The 16,985-nt window shown below is 32.2% G+C and overlaps 1 protein-coding gene across 2 annotated transcripts; it reads right to left on the bottom strand.

Annotated features, from left to right (window-relative positions):
- Positions 1-10,340: 10,340 nt before the first annotated feature.
- Positions 10,341-16,852, bottom strand: Erk7 (Extracellularly regulated kinase 7). Of its 2 annotated transcripts, XM_088193243.1 has the most exons (8): positions 16,740-16,852; positions 15,966-16,297; positions 14,055-14,261; positions 13,848-13,988; positions 13,346-13,485; positions 13,071-13,260; positions 12,879-12,998; positions 10,794-11,303 (listed from the first exon to the last, which is right to left on the bottom strand). In XM_088193243.1, exons 2-8 carry the CDS (start codon positions 16,271-16,273, stop codon positions 10,901-10,903), a joined length of 1,509 nt encoding a protein of 502 aa, XP_088049369.1. In that variant the 5' UTR covers positions 16,274-16,297; positions 16,740-16,852; the 3' UTR covers positions 10,794-10,900. The 2 variants fall into 2 exon arrangements, with proteins under 2 accessions (XP_088049370.1, XP_088049369.1); XM_088193244.1 differs by lacking the exon at positions 16,740-16,852 and having other exon boundaries at positions 10,341-11,303; positions 15,966-16,527.
- Positions 16,853-16,985: the final 133 nt, after the last annotated feature.

The following is a 16,985-nucleotide window of genomic DNA, read 5'->3' as shown; positions in this document are numbered from 1 at the left end:
AACATTATATGTAAAGAATGTGTGAAAATAAAAGATTTTAATTTTTTCAAATATATTCTTAAATGGAAAAGAGCATATTATAATATAAGAAATAGTGAACAATTATTTTATAAAAAACATGCTTGACATAGCTGCAAATATTATTATTTTAAAGTAAATTAATTACTTAATTTTTATACAGCATCATAAAACAACAAAAAATATTTTTCTACTTAACCAAATATCAAACATGCTTAAACTATTAGTCTAACATATTTTTGACGTACGTGATGTGACGGTTTCTTGGCATTGTCAGATAAGGGGTGACTCATCGATGAAAATTTCTGTTGATTTATTCTCGCCGAAGATCATAGTTCTATCCATGCTGAAGTATAGTTGGATTGATTGATATTTATGTCGTGGGACCCCTAGACCATTAATATTGAATTTTTAGTCCAGTTTCCATTGAAAGAATGCGTTAAAGCAGATACCGGGGGCAGTTGCAACGGATGTGATTTAATGAAAGAGGACCTCATACGAATACTAACCTTTGTTAAAATCGGCTGATAGTGTATTTTCAGAAGGCATCCAAATTTTCTAAATTTGAGTTTTGAGATCCATATCTCTCTGGCAAATGTCAAGCGATAAAATATATCGAGCTACATTCAAGGGATAATTGCAGCTTAGTTGTCATCCGTGACTGTATTTAATATTGCTCTACAACTTGTTCTAGAGCAGTGTTTCACAACCTTTATGCTATCGAGGACCTTCCTTCCCACCTAATAAAAATTTATTATTAAAACCACTCTTTTGAAAAATAAAACTTTATCTTCAAATTTAATATAAAAAATATAGAGATGTAAATTTCACTAAATATATAATTTAAATTAAAATATTTGTCGCCGCAGGAAAATTAGATATTTATAGCTTCTCGTTGATTTCGAAACTGCAGTAGATTTAATTACAGCCTAGATGCTACATCAAAAACAACAGCGTCTCCCAGAGAGCCAGTGCCCCCCAGAGGTGCCGTGCAGCCACTGAGCTTCCTCAACCCAGGGACGAGATTTCTTTTACGAGCATCTCCATAAAACCGTTCACAACAATATTTATTCATATAAAATATTACAGTCAGTATAATGGTCTGTTATAATATAATAAAGTCAGCAATGCCTTGCGGTACAACGATCCGCAATGGTGACCTTAGGCTTTGACTAATCCATGCAGCTAAAATTGTGTCGATTGTTTATTTCTATTTAACGCCAATAAAATAGCATCATAAACTGTTAAATGCCATTTTGCGTTTACATTAATTACAAATATTTTTTATTGACAAATAACCACCGTCACGCGACGTCACTGGCTACACGGAATAGGCGTGCTCCATGAAAGCGAATTAGAGGCTCGATTTAATTAGAGGGAGTGTTTATTGGAGTAGGTAAGGCGTTCAAGGTCAACGCGGTCATTTGTATGGGTGTGAAAAAAGAAGCCGAGAAGAAGCGACACATAGCGAATTAGGAATGAAGACACTCACTCACACAAGTAGTAGAAGCGGAAGAAAGCAATGCGATCGGTGAAAGTCAAGTAAACGTACGGAATGATGAGAACCCATTCGCTAAAAATTAAGTGCAACTAAAAGCCATTAGCGTACATGAGATGACAAACAGTTTTAACGGTGACTGAAATGAAGAAGATTTGAATAGAAGAGTCTGTATTGTCCAATACTTTAATTATAATAATTAAAGTCGGACAAATAAATCGTTGAAACTTATCATCAGAGTGGATTTTGCTTAGTCGGATTAAAAAACACAATCTTCATCATTCACCTTTTCTTGAAGTAACTTTTTTAGTTCATTGACTTTGCCCCTAAATAAAATGTAAGTGTATCTCAGTTTATACAATTGTTTCAGACAACCTTCTAATCAATTTTTATTTTGATAATCGAGCTACAGGCATTTAATTAAAAAAATATAGTTAGGTTAGGTTGAGAACGTTCGGTAACGAGCGCTCTGCCATTTCTAAATCAACTGTACTATCAAGTTGCAAGTTAACTGAACAACGACCGACTACGTGCTACTGCAATACATAAATACAAGAGACTAAAAATATTGTATATAGCCAATTTTATAAATATTTGTTTAATAGCAGAACAAATAAAATTGACTATATGGAATAAATAATTATTCTTAGACGAAGTCAGATATAAAACACTTTTCAATACGCAAAACAATTTTTAAATGCACTATTTTATATAATCAAACTCATAATTTTAACGTCCTCTTTATCTTAACAAAAGGGCCATATCTTGTGAACACTGTTGCTACGGCATTGCAACCATAAAACATGAATTAATAGTGGAATTTGAGCTTTTGTTAACCCATAATTTTTACTTAATAAAACGCCATGAAACTTCAAGATAAATAATAATATTTATTGACTATGAACTGGTGTTAAAAAATTGTAATGAACTTTACCAACATTGGCGAAACTATGACCTGCACCGCGGGTCACATGTTATTTTATGTTATTTAATGTTAATTTAATTTTATGTTTTACTTTATTAAGCTGAAATAATATTTGTTTATATTTATTAAATTCTTAAGTGATAACATCTGATCTGTAGACATGTAATTGCAATTTATAAATTTGATTCTGACCCGCCGTCGTTAGATTATTCCGTTATAATCAAAGAAAATAATTAGGAATACCTTGACTTTCGATTGAACTTGTTGTGCTTTATTTGATGTAGACTCTTCAGGGCGCATACAATTATACGATTTGCTTTTACTTTAATGGCATAACCATAAGTCACTGATTCGTCACATGTTGTTACGGTTTGAAGCGATTCTGAGTCGTCAATTTATTTCTAAAATTTGTCTGCTACAGAAAAAAACTTAGCATGTTCCAGGAGAGATACCAGCTTCTCTAGTAATCTTTTTAATAATAGTTCAGCGATTATTATTTTTTCATATTTTTTTCAGACGACAATTTTTTGTCGTCTTCGACTTTTCGCAGCCTTCTTCGAAACTTTTATACCATAAATAAAATGGTCATTAGGACATAGCATAGTCGCCAAAAAAATTTTATATGCAATAATGTCCAAGTTATTATTAAAAAACATATTATTTTAACTATTTTATATAATATTTAACTATCACCAAATTAATACATAAAAATCAAGTTATAAATCCTGAACGCAAATAACGATATTCATACATTTGTGACCAATTTTTTGACAGAAATTGTATTTTAGTTACGTCTGATAATTATATGCATTGTTAATACATTATTTAATATGTAAGTGTATAACGGAGGAGTGGCTATAATTAAATATAATTGTACAGTTTACATATGTACACTTGGTTTACATCACAGGAAGGCAAAGGCTATGCACGTGCAATGCTTAATCTGGGACTGGGAATTTTTATTTTATACACATTTAATTAATATTTCAACACATAATATATATGTTTATTTGTGCATTTGATATATTACAAAAATATTTGATTTCCTTCGTTCATCAATTATTAGAAGGATCAAAGGTTTGATTTACTTTGTAACATTAATAAAATAGTTTTAGAATTTTACAGTTTTTTTCTATTGATTTTCTTTTTAAACATATAAATATTATTAAATTAAATTATTATTTTATCATTTTACTCAAAATCCGGCTCATGCAACCTTTTGTTAATAACAATTACTTATGCGGCTAACGGTCGACTTCACCTACATATATTAGCTAAAATTGCTCGCTGGTCGCAAAATTCCCTCTCTTGAGGCCAAAGTCACGTGACGTTTTCGCGTTTAATTACAGCGGTGTGTTTCAGAGCCGCGTTTTTACCCAAGAACCAGTTCTAAGTTCAAACCGCGAGCGCTGCAAATAATTATTTCATCGGTACATTTCCAAACGATCACAGACCTCGATCCGAAAGCCCATGTCTTTTCCAGTGGCTCTCAAAGAAGAAAAGAGCTTGAGCTTTATGTGTAATGTCCTTTGGAGCATATGGATATTCATATAGAAATTGTGAAACGCCCGATAGAAAAAGTAATCTTATAAGAAGAAGCAGAGTCAATGAAACAATTTTTACTCAGTTTAATTATTGATCAAAGTGAAAAGCAGGTCACAGATAGTTTAAAGAGTTTCCACAAGTTACATAATTATTCATATATGTAACACGAAGGTATAACAGTAGCTTAAAATAGAAACCGCATTTGAAATATTAACCTAAGTAGAGCAGCGCTCTAGCATTTATATCTTTGGGTAGTGTTAAGATGAAAAATTTCGAATCAATATGAGCCTTGTAGCAGGCTTTTTTTAATTAAGTCAAATGAAAATAGTCGAGTAGCAGTATATAATAACATTATGGACACAATGATCTGCAGCTCCACAAAGAATTTTAGTGGTAATGAACCGCATTTTTGTGAAGATATTCAAGCACCGATTCTATTCTATCTTCTAATAAAGTCCCTGTTTTTATGCAAGTGCTTTAAAACTTTAAATATATACCGTTTATTTGATCTACTCGGATACGCAATATCGCTTGTTTACGCCGACACAAAAACTTATTTTTGTATAATAGATTTAAGGGACATAAATTAATTGGTTGCATAAAATCTTTTTATTATGTCTTCTACGACTAATTTAGTAGCAAAGATTTGGGCGGTCCAGACCGACAAATAAAAGTTCAGTATAGTGATGCATGTTTATCGCTTCAGTAACCGTACGAGTGGACTAAAAACAAAAACAATGTGAGCTTTACAGCTGATTTTTCACGACCAGGTCAATCCACTGCTAAATTATTGCACTACTGCAAAAGTAAAAAATGTAAAAATAAAATTGCACCATAACTCAAATTCCATTTATAAAAAAAACTAATGACTAATGCATCATAATTATTATAAATCAAATTTAAAGTCAAATGTATCATATTTTGTGTGGAAAATTCAAGAAATATCCTTGTTTTTTAATCGGTTTAATTCAAGTTCAACAGTGTATTCTTATCCCGCTCATTATTCTAAGCCTTTTCACTTATCGGTTGTTATGTTAAATAGTAGATAGAGACAGATGAGAAGCTAGTTAATCCATTCATGCGTGTCACTAATTAGATGACGATGCAATTAGCTACATTTACATAGGATTAATATTATTACCAAATGGCATATTTCAAGTAAAGTTCTTAATACTCTTAAAATGAGGGTGGTGTTTATACCCTTAATCATCCGAATATTTTTGTTTCTTTGCCTGCTTTTCACTGACTACATGTTTCCATTTTAATTTTCTTCATCTTGCACAACTGCGACATAGGCAGGTTATAATAATTTCTAAATCGAATATTCGCCACGAATCTAGGTTGCACCGGCAGTTAATGAAAATTTTCAATCAGTATGAAATGGTAGTATTTCACTGACGTCTCATTAGAAAGTGCGTGGCCGTGTGGCAGCATGGTCAGGAAAATGGCCAGAGGGCATGGAAATGTCGTTAGCGATCGATTTTCCAATGTTAAACGCCGATCAAAAGCGCACATTAAGCATCGTCAAATACTCGATCGACAATTACATACCCTAGCTTGAGCAGCATTAGAGAAATTTCTCTGGAGAACTCTTAGTTTCGTTTCAAGCACTGGAAACGAGGACGACGATGAGAAGAAAAGATTCAATAAGAAATAAAATCAAATGTTCTGACCAAAGAAACTAAGGTACGTATTTGAATTCAAGACAATGAAACATTATGTAAATGTAGTTGCAGTTCTAAAAAACAGACTAGTTCACCTTTTGTTATGTGAAAGATGCTCGCATCAAACATATAAAAGGGTTCGCAAGAACTCAGACTTCATACACTCTGTATTTAAGAAGCGCACCAAAGACATATTAACTTGATGACCTGCTACATCCGCAATTCGACACCGACGCCCGACACTAACACCTGCTCTATTAATATACATATATTAAATATATAACAAGCGCCTTTCTGTTTGACAAGGGCACACTAAATCTGTCCTGAATCTAATCCAATATATAGATACATACAGATAATATAATGTCGCTATTCAAAGCTTTTGAAAACGTACTTAAGGATTATTGTTTTTATGATAATATCACATATGAAGAACTTGCTACTCCAAAAACGCAGTTCATGGATGCAATGCGTCAACTTCTTATTTACATGGTCACGTTTCCTGAAATCCGTCAGATTAACGAACGTGCAAAGTGCACGCGTGACGTTATCGCGATTTCCGTTAAGTCGGCTAACGACCACCGCGTACATGACCCGGTCTCTTCATCACATCCACGTCATAAATCAGCCGCGATTAACTTTTTTCGACGGAATAATGTATAGCCAAGACAATGGATTACGTGATAAATTGGAAGAAATTTCGTGCGCACGCGCAGCTAAGATAATAAGATGGCGTCCGCGTTCCAGCTGATCGCTTTGACAGATGAGCCGTCGCTTTTGACTTATGATTATAGATTATCGATCAAGCGCGGGCGATAAAGCGATATGGGAAGAGCAAAAAGATTAACGACTACTGCTTGCGAACGAATGATGTATGCGTGTGTATTTATTGGCAATATAAATAATACACGCATAATCAGGGCTGCCACGATATATGTATGTAGATGATCCTATGTCAGAAAGAGATTAGAACACTTAAAAAGATTCTTCAACTTCCTAAACTGCACTTAAAAAGGGCAGAGATTAAAAATGGTTCTAGTACATGTGGTATACCTATTTTCACTGCATTATTTGAAGCGGTTCTTTAAGCAAAAACAAATTACTGCAGTTATTTACAAATTTTCCGGTATAAAAATTAGGTTACATATTTTAGCAGGCTATGAATTTTTGCGTTTTAAATTTTTATATAAAAAACGCTTATCGGTTAAAATCGGGAGACAAGGACGAAACTTTTTTTGTAATGCGATGTTAATGTTTCGTTTATCTACACCTATATGTTATCATAAATATTTACTATTCAGAGCAAAAATATACTATATCTAATTTTTCTCTGCGTTTTTAAGTTTAGGAAGACACATCTGCATCACATTTCAAACAAATAAAACTTTTTAAAAACACAACAATATTCATCCTTGAGATTCAAAAGAGCTAAGAAAACCTAATATGTGATGATAAAATAACTAGTAATATTTTTATAATTCATTTTTAATGGTGTATAGTGTGCAATGCCAGCCCTGTTCATATCGTATCGGCTTCCGAAGATTCTGATATTAAAGAATGCCAGCGATTGAACACCGAGCGACGATCGAACGGTATTTGGTACTGTTTTCATGACACTTTTAGCAAACATGGTAACTCAGTTCCCACGGAGCGCCTCTCTCCGCCTTCTTCGCCTTTAACCATTTTACACGCTTTCCTCCTGTTATAAATACATTCTCTAAAAGATTCGAATCTCGAGACACAGACCTAGAGAAGACGGGAGAAGTGGGCACACAGAGATACACCAACCGCAAAATTGCACTCGGGACTTTCTCCTACAAAACCGTTTTCCACGTGCAACGCGGTAAAAGTAGTAAAATTTTAACCTAGGAAACAATTAAAACCTACCAGATGTATAAATAATAACTTTCTACGGCGGCCTAAGTAAGTATTTTATATTTTTTGGAGCGCGGTCGTAAATTCTACAATTAGAATGCAATCTGTACGTAAGTGTCACGCGGCATATATTCTAGAGGCATAAATCATCCGGCGAGTTTAATTGAATTCTCTTTATTTCGGGTAGGGGAAAAAATAATATTGTTGCACCATCGAGGTCAGAGCTGGGTCTAGGTCTAGGTCTAGATCGGTAGGAGGCCTTTGTCTCGGTTCCACCGTTGTACACAATGCAATTGTTGACAGCGGGAGGTCCTCTTGATCAAATTCGTTTTGACCTACATTATGAACTAGAAATCTTCACGATAATGTGCTAAACTGAAGACAGGAATAATAAAAAACTATTTTATCAAAGAGATCCGTCACTATAATATACAGTATTGTAGTAATACATAAAAAAATCGGCGAGTGTTGATTCATTTTAATACTCTTTACGCTTAAATTTCGAGTATACATAGTAGTAAAAACACTGTAAAAATATTAATTTACTAAAGACGTGTGTCCTTATTATTTTAGGAAATTATTTTTTAATTATATCTCAAACTATGTAATGAAAAATAATTTGTAACAGCAAAGTGCGGAACAGTGTCGAGACCACCCATTGCGACGAATTAAGTCTGAAAATTTCCAAAATGGATCTCTAATTGATTTGTATCACTTGGATCTTTTACGAAACGTCCTAAAACGGTTTCAAAGCACTTGCATAAAGTTGTGAACATAGATGAGGGTCGATCTTCGTCGAACATGTACCAAACCAAGTATCCCCGGATTATAGATTCCATAGAGTGGCGACGTTGCCAATTATTATTAATCGCATATCTATCATTACGTTGATATGCGGTCTATAAAATCTGTGTTAGACAATAACAAAGACTCGAAATCAGGTCCTAGACTGGAAAAGATGTTGGACTCTTTGTAATTTTGAGAGGTATCTCTGCCAGAACACTACAGCACTAAATACATTTTTCTGAAACTTTATCCGGAACTACCACTTAGCTTCCGACTTGCAATAGACGAGAGTTTCGCTGAATTCGTTCTAAGCGAAGCTACGCCTAATCGACCGAGATGACACTTAAAAGACCAATGAACAGTCGCTTTCAAAAAAATAATTTCAGCGATTTTTCTCAAAATTTTTTTTTTCTTAAATAATGATTGAGGCATAACATTTTTAAAATCTAAACCTTGTTTTGCCTATTTCACCCTCACCATCTGATAAATTCTGCTTGATAATACTGTCATTTATTTCTTTATTTATTGTAAATTTTCCATTGCAATAAGTGAAAATCAAATGAAGCATACCTAAACCGAATTTTAACCAATAGGTGAGCGCAAAAAATAATTATCCCTTCATCAAAAATCTACGTCAAAAGCAATAAAACCGTGCCGTCGCCGTCACCGACACAATTTTATTCCTTTTGACGTGAATTTTTTACTTCTGTTTTTGCGCCCTCCTATTGCCCAAAATTCGGTTTGAATATATTTTAACCAATACTATCATAAGTCCGTAGTAATGTCGGTAAGGACAGCTATCATATTTTTCCCCACCTGCCCCCCCCCCCTAAATTATGTCCCTGAATAAATGTCACAATGCACAACCTAACTCGATTTATTTTAATTATTCATCCGTAAGTTTTGGAAAATCTGAGAAAACGTTATCTGTGATTATCGATCGGAATTAAAACTATATAAAAACCACTGATTCTGATCTTCCAGACACGTATGGCCGTAATATAATTATAATAATAATAATATAATAATAACCCATTTTCAAAGAATATATTTGATTTTGCTAGAAGTCACATGTCATTATTTGTAAACTATGATAATTATAGTTAAAATTTATATGAAACACTTACCCAAGCGATATTCATTGGTTGTCACTTTTTTCGAAAACAGTTGAAAGCATAACACTAGCATAAAATGTTTTTTTTAAATTAGTTATTATTAGTCTTAACGTATTTGTTTACTGGTGTTTCGTTATTTTATATGTCATTTATTTTACTGTAAGTTTCAAGTGGATATTTATGTACAATATTTTTTCCATCTGCCTAAAAATTTCCCAGTGGTTATAATAAACGTATTCGAAAATTGTGAAAAAAAATAGGGGGGGGGCGCCAAATAGTATTTTCGCCCCCAGGCGCAAATTAGTCTAGCTACAGTATTGCAGACACAACATGGAATTTGAGCCCAGAGCTTTCATGTATTTGGTCATATTACCAAAATTCGGTGCACAAAAACAAATACACACAGAATTCATGTGATCGCTGAGAACAAGATTGAATTAGCAAAAAAAATAGCTTAGAAATAAACGTAGAGCAGTGCAAGGATTATAATAAATAAAACATATACCGCCCTATGTACATACACATACCAGTACCGCCCCTCAAGGCGACGAACCAGTCGCAAGTCAGAAATTTAAGAGCACATAATCATGCGTTGAACGATGCTTTTGTGAACTGACTGCTAAAAATAAATAGACTGTAATGCGTTATTGTTCTCAACAGAATTTTGGGTTCTGAAGTTAGTACTTTTACATTCGTCATTGTGACTTTAATAATGTTTTTTACTTAAATATATGTACAATAGTTTGCCTCTGTGACAAGCAATACCTAAACTCTGTTGATCGATAATAATACATATCCATTTAATTTAAATCAGATATGGAACTCTTTTTAGGCGTACTTTTTCTTCGTTCCGTGGTGATAAATCATTTCACAGGTTTACATCTTTATGTTGGTTATTAATATTAAAAAAATCATATTTATATACTTTTATTTAAAAAATTAAATTCTCAAAAAGATACAATTAAATGTGTCTAAATAAATAATTACAATAAAAAATTTGTAATATAAAAATATACAACCACAAATAAATCTCGATAATATCTTCGATCAAAATTAATTTCAATACCAGGCTTTTTTTCCTAAAAAAATAAAATTAAAATAATACATAAATAAATCGTATAAAAAAAACTATAATTGACGCACTCAAAAATAACCCTAAAACAATTTATATTATACGTATAGAAAACCTCTGTACACACTACAAACTTTATGTAACATATAATTTTAATTGACATTTTACCAAAAACTCAACCACGTGGGCTACCTTTAACTGCGCCATTTTCTTTGCAAACAAACCAATACAACGCCTAATCAATATCAAACTTTACCGTAATTTAGGTACAAAATATTGATTTCAATCAAACCAGGAACAGGCACTTTAAACCTACGCACTTTACGTTCTATAATATCTATCTCAACCGTTGCTGTCTTACATGACTATTATTGCCCTAATACGTGTACCAATTCAGCTGCTCTATATTGAAGAGTAATCGATCAAAATAGGTTCCTTACTGATCGAGTTTTTAACGAAGGTCTCATCAGACTTCAGTCTTGTGAATCCACTCCTAGTCTTTGTGGTGGTCTTCTCCTTGGATATTGGACACTCCGTGGAGTTGTTTTTGAACAACGGATGTCTCTTCTTAGGCTTGATCGCCTCCGTCTCGTTGCTCATGACGTTCCTTTGGTTTTTGTTGAAGACGTGCAGATTGCTCGCGTACAACTTCTGAAGTGTCCTAGCGTGACTTGGTGCTTTAACGTCTCCGGTTGTCTGAATTGTACTAGAAGACTTGGTCTTGACCATACCTTTATTCTGTATATACGGATCTGTGACATTCCCAATTGGAGGCTTTTTAGACAAATAGTCTTTTTCAGCAGCTCTGAAATTAAATTAATCAAGATTATATGACTATAATTATGTATATAAACAACTTTTAACATATTTTTTATACTTCAATCTTGAAACATTGCTTAAGATTGTAAAATTTTAAAGCTCAGTAAACAAGTATTATATGAGAAAAGCTTACTCAGTATTTAACTGTGGTTTAAAGCATGTGTTTTATTGTTAGAGAATAAACTCTAACGTCCTACCAAATTGCCAATAAATAGAAAGATACATCTCACTCATGACAAAACTCAGTAACATGTTGTATTAGCGTCTTAGAAAACTTTTGTACAACCATTAAAGAACCATATTATGTGCATATGCCATTATCATTGTTACAAATTGAACTGTGATTTAATAATTAAGATCTTAATGACAATCTAGCGGGCTTCCTAAATGGAATAAAGAAACACCTTTGTGCACTAAGAAATATATTATAATATCAAGTCTTTTTTTATTTTTTCTGTTTATGTTTATATTATATGTATGTTTAGTGTAAAAATTAACTATATTATCTAAATAAATTAATAAAATAAATAAATAAATAATTCATATAAAAATACAGAGTGAAATGTTGTTCAATGAATCTTCTTCTCGGCAAGCAAACTACGGCTGAATCATTAAAGAATACCTTCTGCTCAATAGAAAATTTAAGCATTTGAACAATTTATTAAATATAAAACATCAAACTTTATTAGAAATAGTTAATGATATTTTTATGAAAAGCACTTATAACATAACCAAAAATGTTTTTTTTTGCTCCTAAGCAAAAAAAATGTAGTTATTTAAATACAAAATATGTACTAAAAATACAGTTTAATAATTATATTACGTCTTTCATTCAATGGTAACTAAAAAGGCAAAAAATAATAAATTGAAAAGAGCATATTTCATCAGAAATCATTTTTTTATGTAGGGCAAATATGACATAACCTCAAATTATATTATATTTTTTCCTACACATAGATTTAATGTAAATAAATGTACTTCTTAACAACAATATTTTCCCATGAAGAAAAAGAAATCTATTACAAAAACACAAGAACCTATAGATTCAAATGTCAAAACATATTTATGGCAAGAACATGTTAACACATCGTTGTAAAAGAATAGTGTATATTTTCCACTATCTTTTAGCCGTTTTTGAGCAATATAAGTGCGTTTATTTAAATTGACCAGATATCCCTTTTGTCTTCTCGTACAAAAATTTTAGTGTCCTCCTTTCATATTTATAAAATCTTGTCACCTTAGTTTATTTGAAAAATCATAAAAAATCTAATAGATATACATCCAATTATCGACAAAAATATCAGTTAACATGTTCTTGCTTTAGTTTTTCAACAAAAGAAAGGTGAATAAAAAAAGATTTTGAATTTACTTGAAACAGTTTCTGTTTAGGAAAATATATAAAATAAAATATTGTACTTATTAGAAGACCTTTATCTTTCCCCCGGAACAAAAAAAATGAAACTGTCTAGAAAATATAGTGGCCAAGTGACCATGAGTCAGATGAAGGGTAAAATGCTAACCCTAATAAGTAAATATATATAATCTTAAAAGTATAACTCACCTTCTTGTCAATCCATATATCTTATTTCTGTATTCGTCTATAGAAAGACGCAGATCCTCACGTAGCGGCGGAATTACATCGCCGGATAAAATTGGTTCATTATTGCTATGATTATTAAATCTAAAAATATATGCTCCAATTCAATTTCTAAACCATATATATACAGAAACGCCGTAATATGTTTATACATACTTGGCAACGTAAGAATGACGGAGAGCCTCCGAGGCGGAGCACCTTTTAGTGGGGTTGAATATAAGCAGACTGCATATCAAATTGGCGGCTTCATCGGGAGCATTGTTCAAGAGCTGGCGTAGAGGCGTTCGCTTCTTGATCACTGTACGTATCAGTGACGATCCGTAACCGGTGCACACTGCCGATATATCTAAACACAATAGCACGAATTGACATACAGAACATATAAGATACATACTCCTTTCTGGCACTACAACTCATAACATGTTATATACCTGCTGGAGTCGGAGTTGGCAAACATGACATGATCTTTTCCAATTGATTCACTGTAGACGTTCCAGGAAATAGCGGCTTACTGTTAATCATCTCGCCTAATATACAACCCAAACTCCACATATCGACTCCTTTTGTGTAACTGTAATGAAATAGAAGTACATTAATATTGGCTAATATTATAATAAGAGAAGTACTCATAAAACAGTGTTCTCCGAGTATCTTGTTTTAAATTGCAAAATAAATCAGTAAATACAAATTGGATTACACTCTTCTACAATTTAATTAAAAATACTGTTTCGTTCTTTGAGAAAACAATGGTTATGCTCTGTTGCGTTACATTTTATTGCTTATCGTTAAGTAAAGAAATATCAAACTAAATTATTGAGATTATATCAGTTAAAGTAGTACGATTAATCAATGTAAGTATAAGAAAACAACGAACATACTAATAAGCGACTTCATCTGCATATGGTAATAATTATTTACAGAGACTCAACATACCTTTTACTGGCTATCAATATTTCAGGCGCTCTATACCATCTTGTGGCCACGTAATCCGTCAAACAAGGATCAGCTCCGCCGTTTCCATACTTATCCAAATTTGATACAGATCTCGCCAGTCCAAAGTCAGCGATCTTCACTCTGTTGTTTGGGTATGTAATACGTTTACACATAGTTTTTTTATAAGAATAAAGTATTTTAAAGTACCTGCATGAGTTGTCAATCAAAACGTTGCTGGGTTTTTGGTCTCGGTGTATCACATTGCCAGAGTGTATGTAATTGGTCGCTTTGACCAATTGGTACATTATGTATTGCTTATGAATGTCTTTGAGTATGTTACCGCATTTTATCACATTATGCAGATCGGTTTGCATGTATTCAAAGGCGAGGTAGATATCTTTGTTGTTAGTTGCTCTGTAAAAATGTTACTCTTAATTATATGTTTGTCATGTTTAAAATAATTATTCCGATCAGCCTCATGAGTAAGTCTTATGTGCTTTTTGGTGTTAACGGTACATAGAATCTTACACCTGCTGCTAGAACTACACAAAATGAATGAAAAATTAACGCGGGTTTATGCACCGTTACCCAGTGACAATTCGTTTTAAATATTTTTATGTATGTAATCAAGTCAGTAATTTTTTTTGCTTAATTTAATATCTTATATAGTACATATTTTGGTTTCATTAAAAATATTTTTTTAAATCTTGAAACTTTTATTCCTGCAGCCCCACCACTATAAATTCTCATATGCTACCACTACCGTTATCACCAAAAAGCATCAGTGCTCCGAGTAAAAGAATTTGTGATATGACCCTTACTATGCATTCTCACTATGACAACGATAGCACGATTTTACAACTTCCCAGAAAAGAGAACTGGAGAAAATACACAGAAGAGCGTAAATATCTTACTTCTCAGAAGTCAAAAATTCACAACAAAAGCAATAAAATCAACTCGTCATAGTGGTAATGATTTGTTACTCATGATACAGAGTAGATAAAACAGAAAACTTTTAGTACAGCTTGTAAAAAGTGATTCTTGAATTGAATTGAGTATACAAAAACCATATATTATATTTTGGTAATAAATTCTTCTAATTTTGTTGAAGTGTTTTGGATTTTTTTTTAATATTGTATTCAACTGGATTATAAAATAAAATCGTTTTTGTAAATAGAGGTAGTTTTTTTTAAATTTACAAAATTGTGTCCACCATAACTAGAAATATTTTGATGTAAATCAGACGACTGCCTCTTAATATTATTTTACAACTTTAATTTTTTAAAATAGTAAATTAATTATAGCTAGAAAAACATTTTCAGGACAATCAGACTTAACATACATATAAACTATTTCTTTTAATCTTCAAAAATAATATTATCAGTTAATAATAAAAATTAAACATATAGCAAATATAACAAAGAGTATACAAATCCATCTAGTGATTCTCAATATTTTACTTTAAGAGTCGTCGAAAAATATTATAAATAAACCACATAAAAATTATAATTTTGGAAAAAAATATGTTGTTCTGTGCGCGATTATGGGATCACAGTAAATTGACCACTCACAAGTCACAAATCTTGTTAAGCTCTTATTAACCCTAAATTATTAGATGGATAACGTGAAATATTATATTTACTTTTAATGGCGAATAGATATTAAAAAGGAGAAGTAAAACAGGACAAATTAAATATAATAAATTATGAGTCGCATTAATGTGCTCGTCCAGTAATACGTTCTTACAACAATTTTTTGACAAAAATGTTTGATTCTGCGCATGATTGTATAATCATGGTAAATTGACCACTCACAGTTCATGAGTCAGTCGCTTACTAAATGTCTATTTAAGCTATTATTAACCAGATAAATAGCAAGAATGATGGTAATTTACTTTCGTCTGTGAAGAAGAGTAAAACGTGTTAGCGATACCGTGAGCGGGGTATAATATATTCTTACAACAACCAGAGTAGCTAAATCTAACTAATGGTTTAAAATTTAACATCGCTTTATTATCAACCAGAAACAAATTTTTGCAACAACTAATATAAAGAATAAATATTGTAATGTTACTCAATGTTAGAACTCTTTAGATAGTATATATATATATATACAAACCGATGTACGCTTTGTAGTTTGATTATATTAGGGTGCTTCTTGAAAGCTTGTAAGAAGAAAATCTCTCTATACGTCCTCTGAGCGTCTGTTTGATTACGAAAAGCATCAAAGATCTTCTTAATCGCCACAGTCTCGTTCGTCTTTTTGTCGATTGCTTTATATACTATCCCATAAGCGCCTTTTCCTAGTCTCTTCTTCACTTCATATCTGTCTGTGATGTGTTCATCAATCTCGCATATTCTATCGGATGCTTTCTTGACTCCGTTTTCAACATTTTTGCTCTGGTCTTTCACCTCCGTGTTCTCCATGGTGAACTCAACATAAAATTGATCCTGAAAATATGTTTCAGACCTCAATACATAGTAATTTAGCGAAGGAGCGTGCGACCCAAACGAGGCTAAATCATAAAATGTCGTGAGTCACCGTGTAATTTGATTTTTACACGAAACGATTCGTAGCTAGGCAATAGTTTGTGACTTATCGAACAAAATGACAACGACCGATGCAAAGGAAATGGGACAACACGCCAAAAAAGAACTACACAATCGATATTACAACGAATAAATTAGCATGAAAATTGCGAAATTATCTTAATCGACAAGGAATGATTTTAAAACTGAACAGTAAAAAAAATTCAATTAAATAGTATATATAGTATTAAACTATAATTAAATTAACATATATTAAATCAATTTTTCAATTAAACTTTTTATAAATATAGTAATAAAAGGATATATATTAATTAATATTAGTAACACATTGAATAAAACTTACCGGTGTATGAATGAATATCAATATGAAATGATCTAACGGCTAATTTTATACATATAAATGTTGCTAAATAGCAAAATTATGTTCTTTCGACGACCGTTTAGTAAAGCCGTCGTGTTTTTAGTTCAGTTTGTTTGGATAGGTTCCACTCGGTCGGTTTGTTACTATGGTTACAATGTTGTTTCAACACTGGTTTTCTCGATGTACTGATTATTTTCATTTTTATATAAACGTCTTGGACTAATTATT

The sequence above is a fragment of the Plectrocnemia conspersa genome, unplaced genomic scaffold (assembly GCF_051122295.1).
Source record: "Plectrocnemia conspersa isolate PC_06_02 unplaced genomic scaffold, ASM5112229v1 ptg000009l, whole genome shotgun sequence".
Classification (NCBI taxonomy): domain Eukaryota; kingdom Metazoa; phylum Arthropoda; class Insecta; order Trichoptera; family Polycentropodidae; genus Plectrocnemia; species Plectrocnemia conspersa.
Note: the sequence above shows the minus strand (reverse complement) of the source record. Positions and strands in the feature narration are given on the sequence as shown.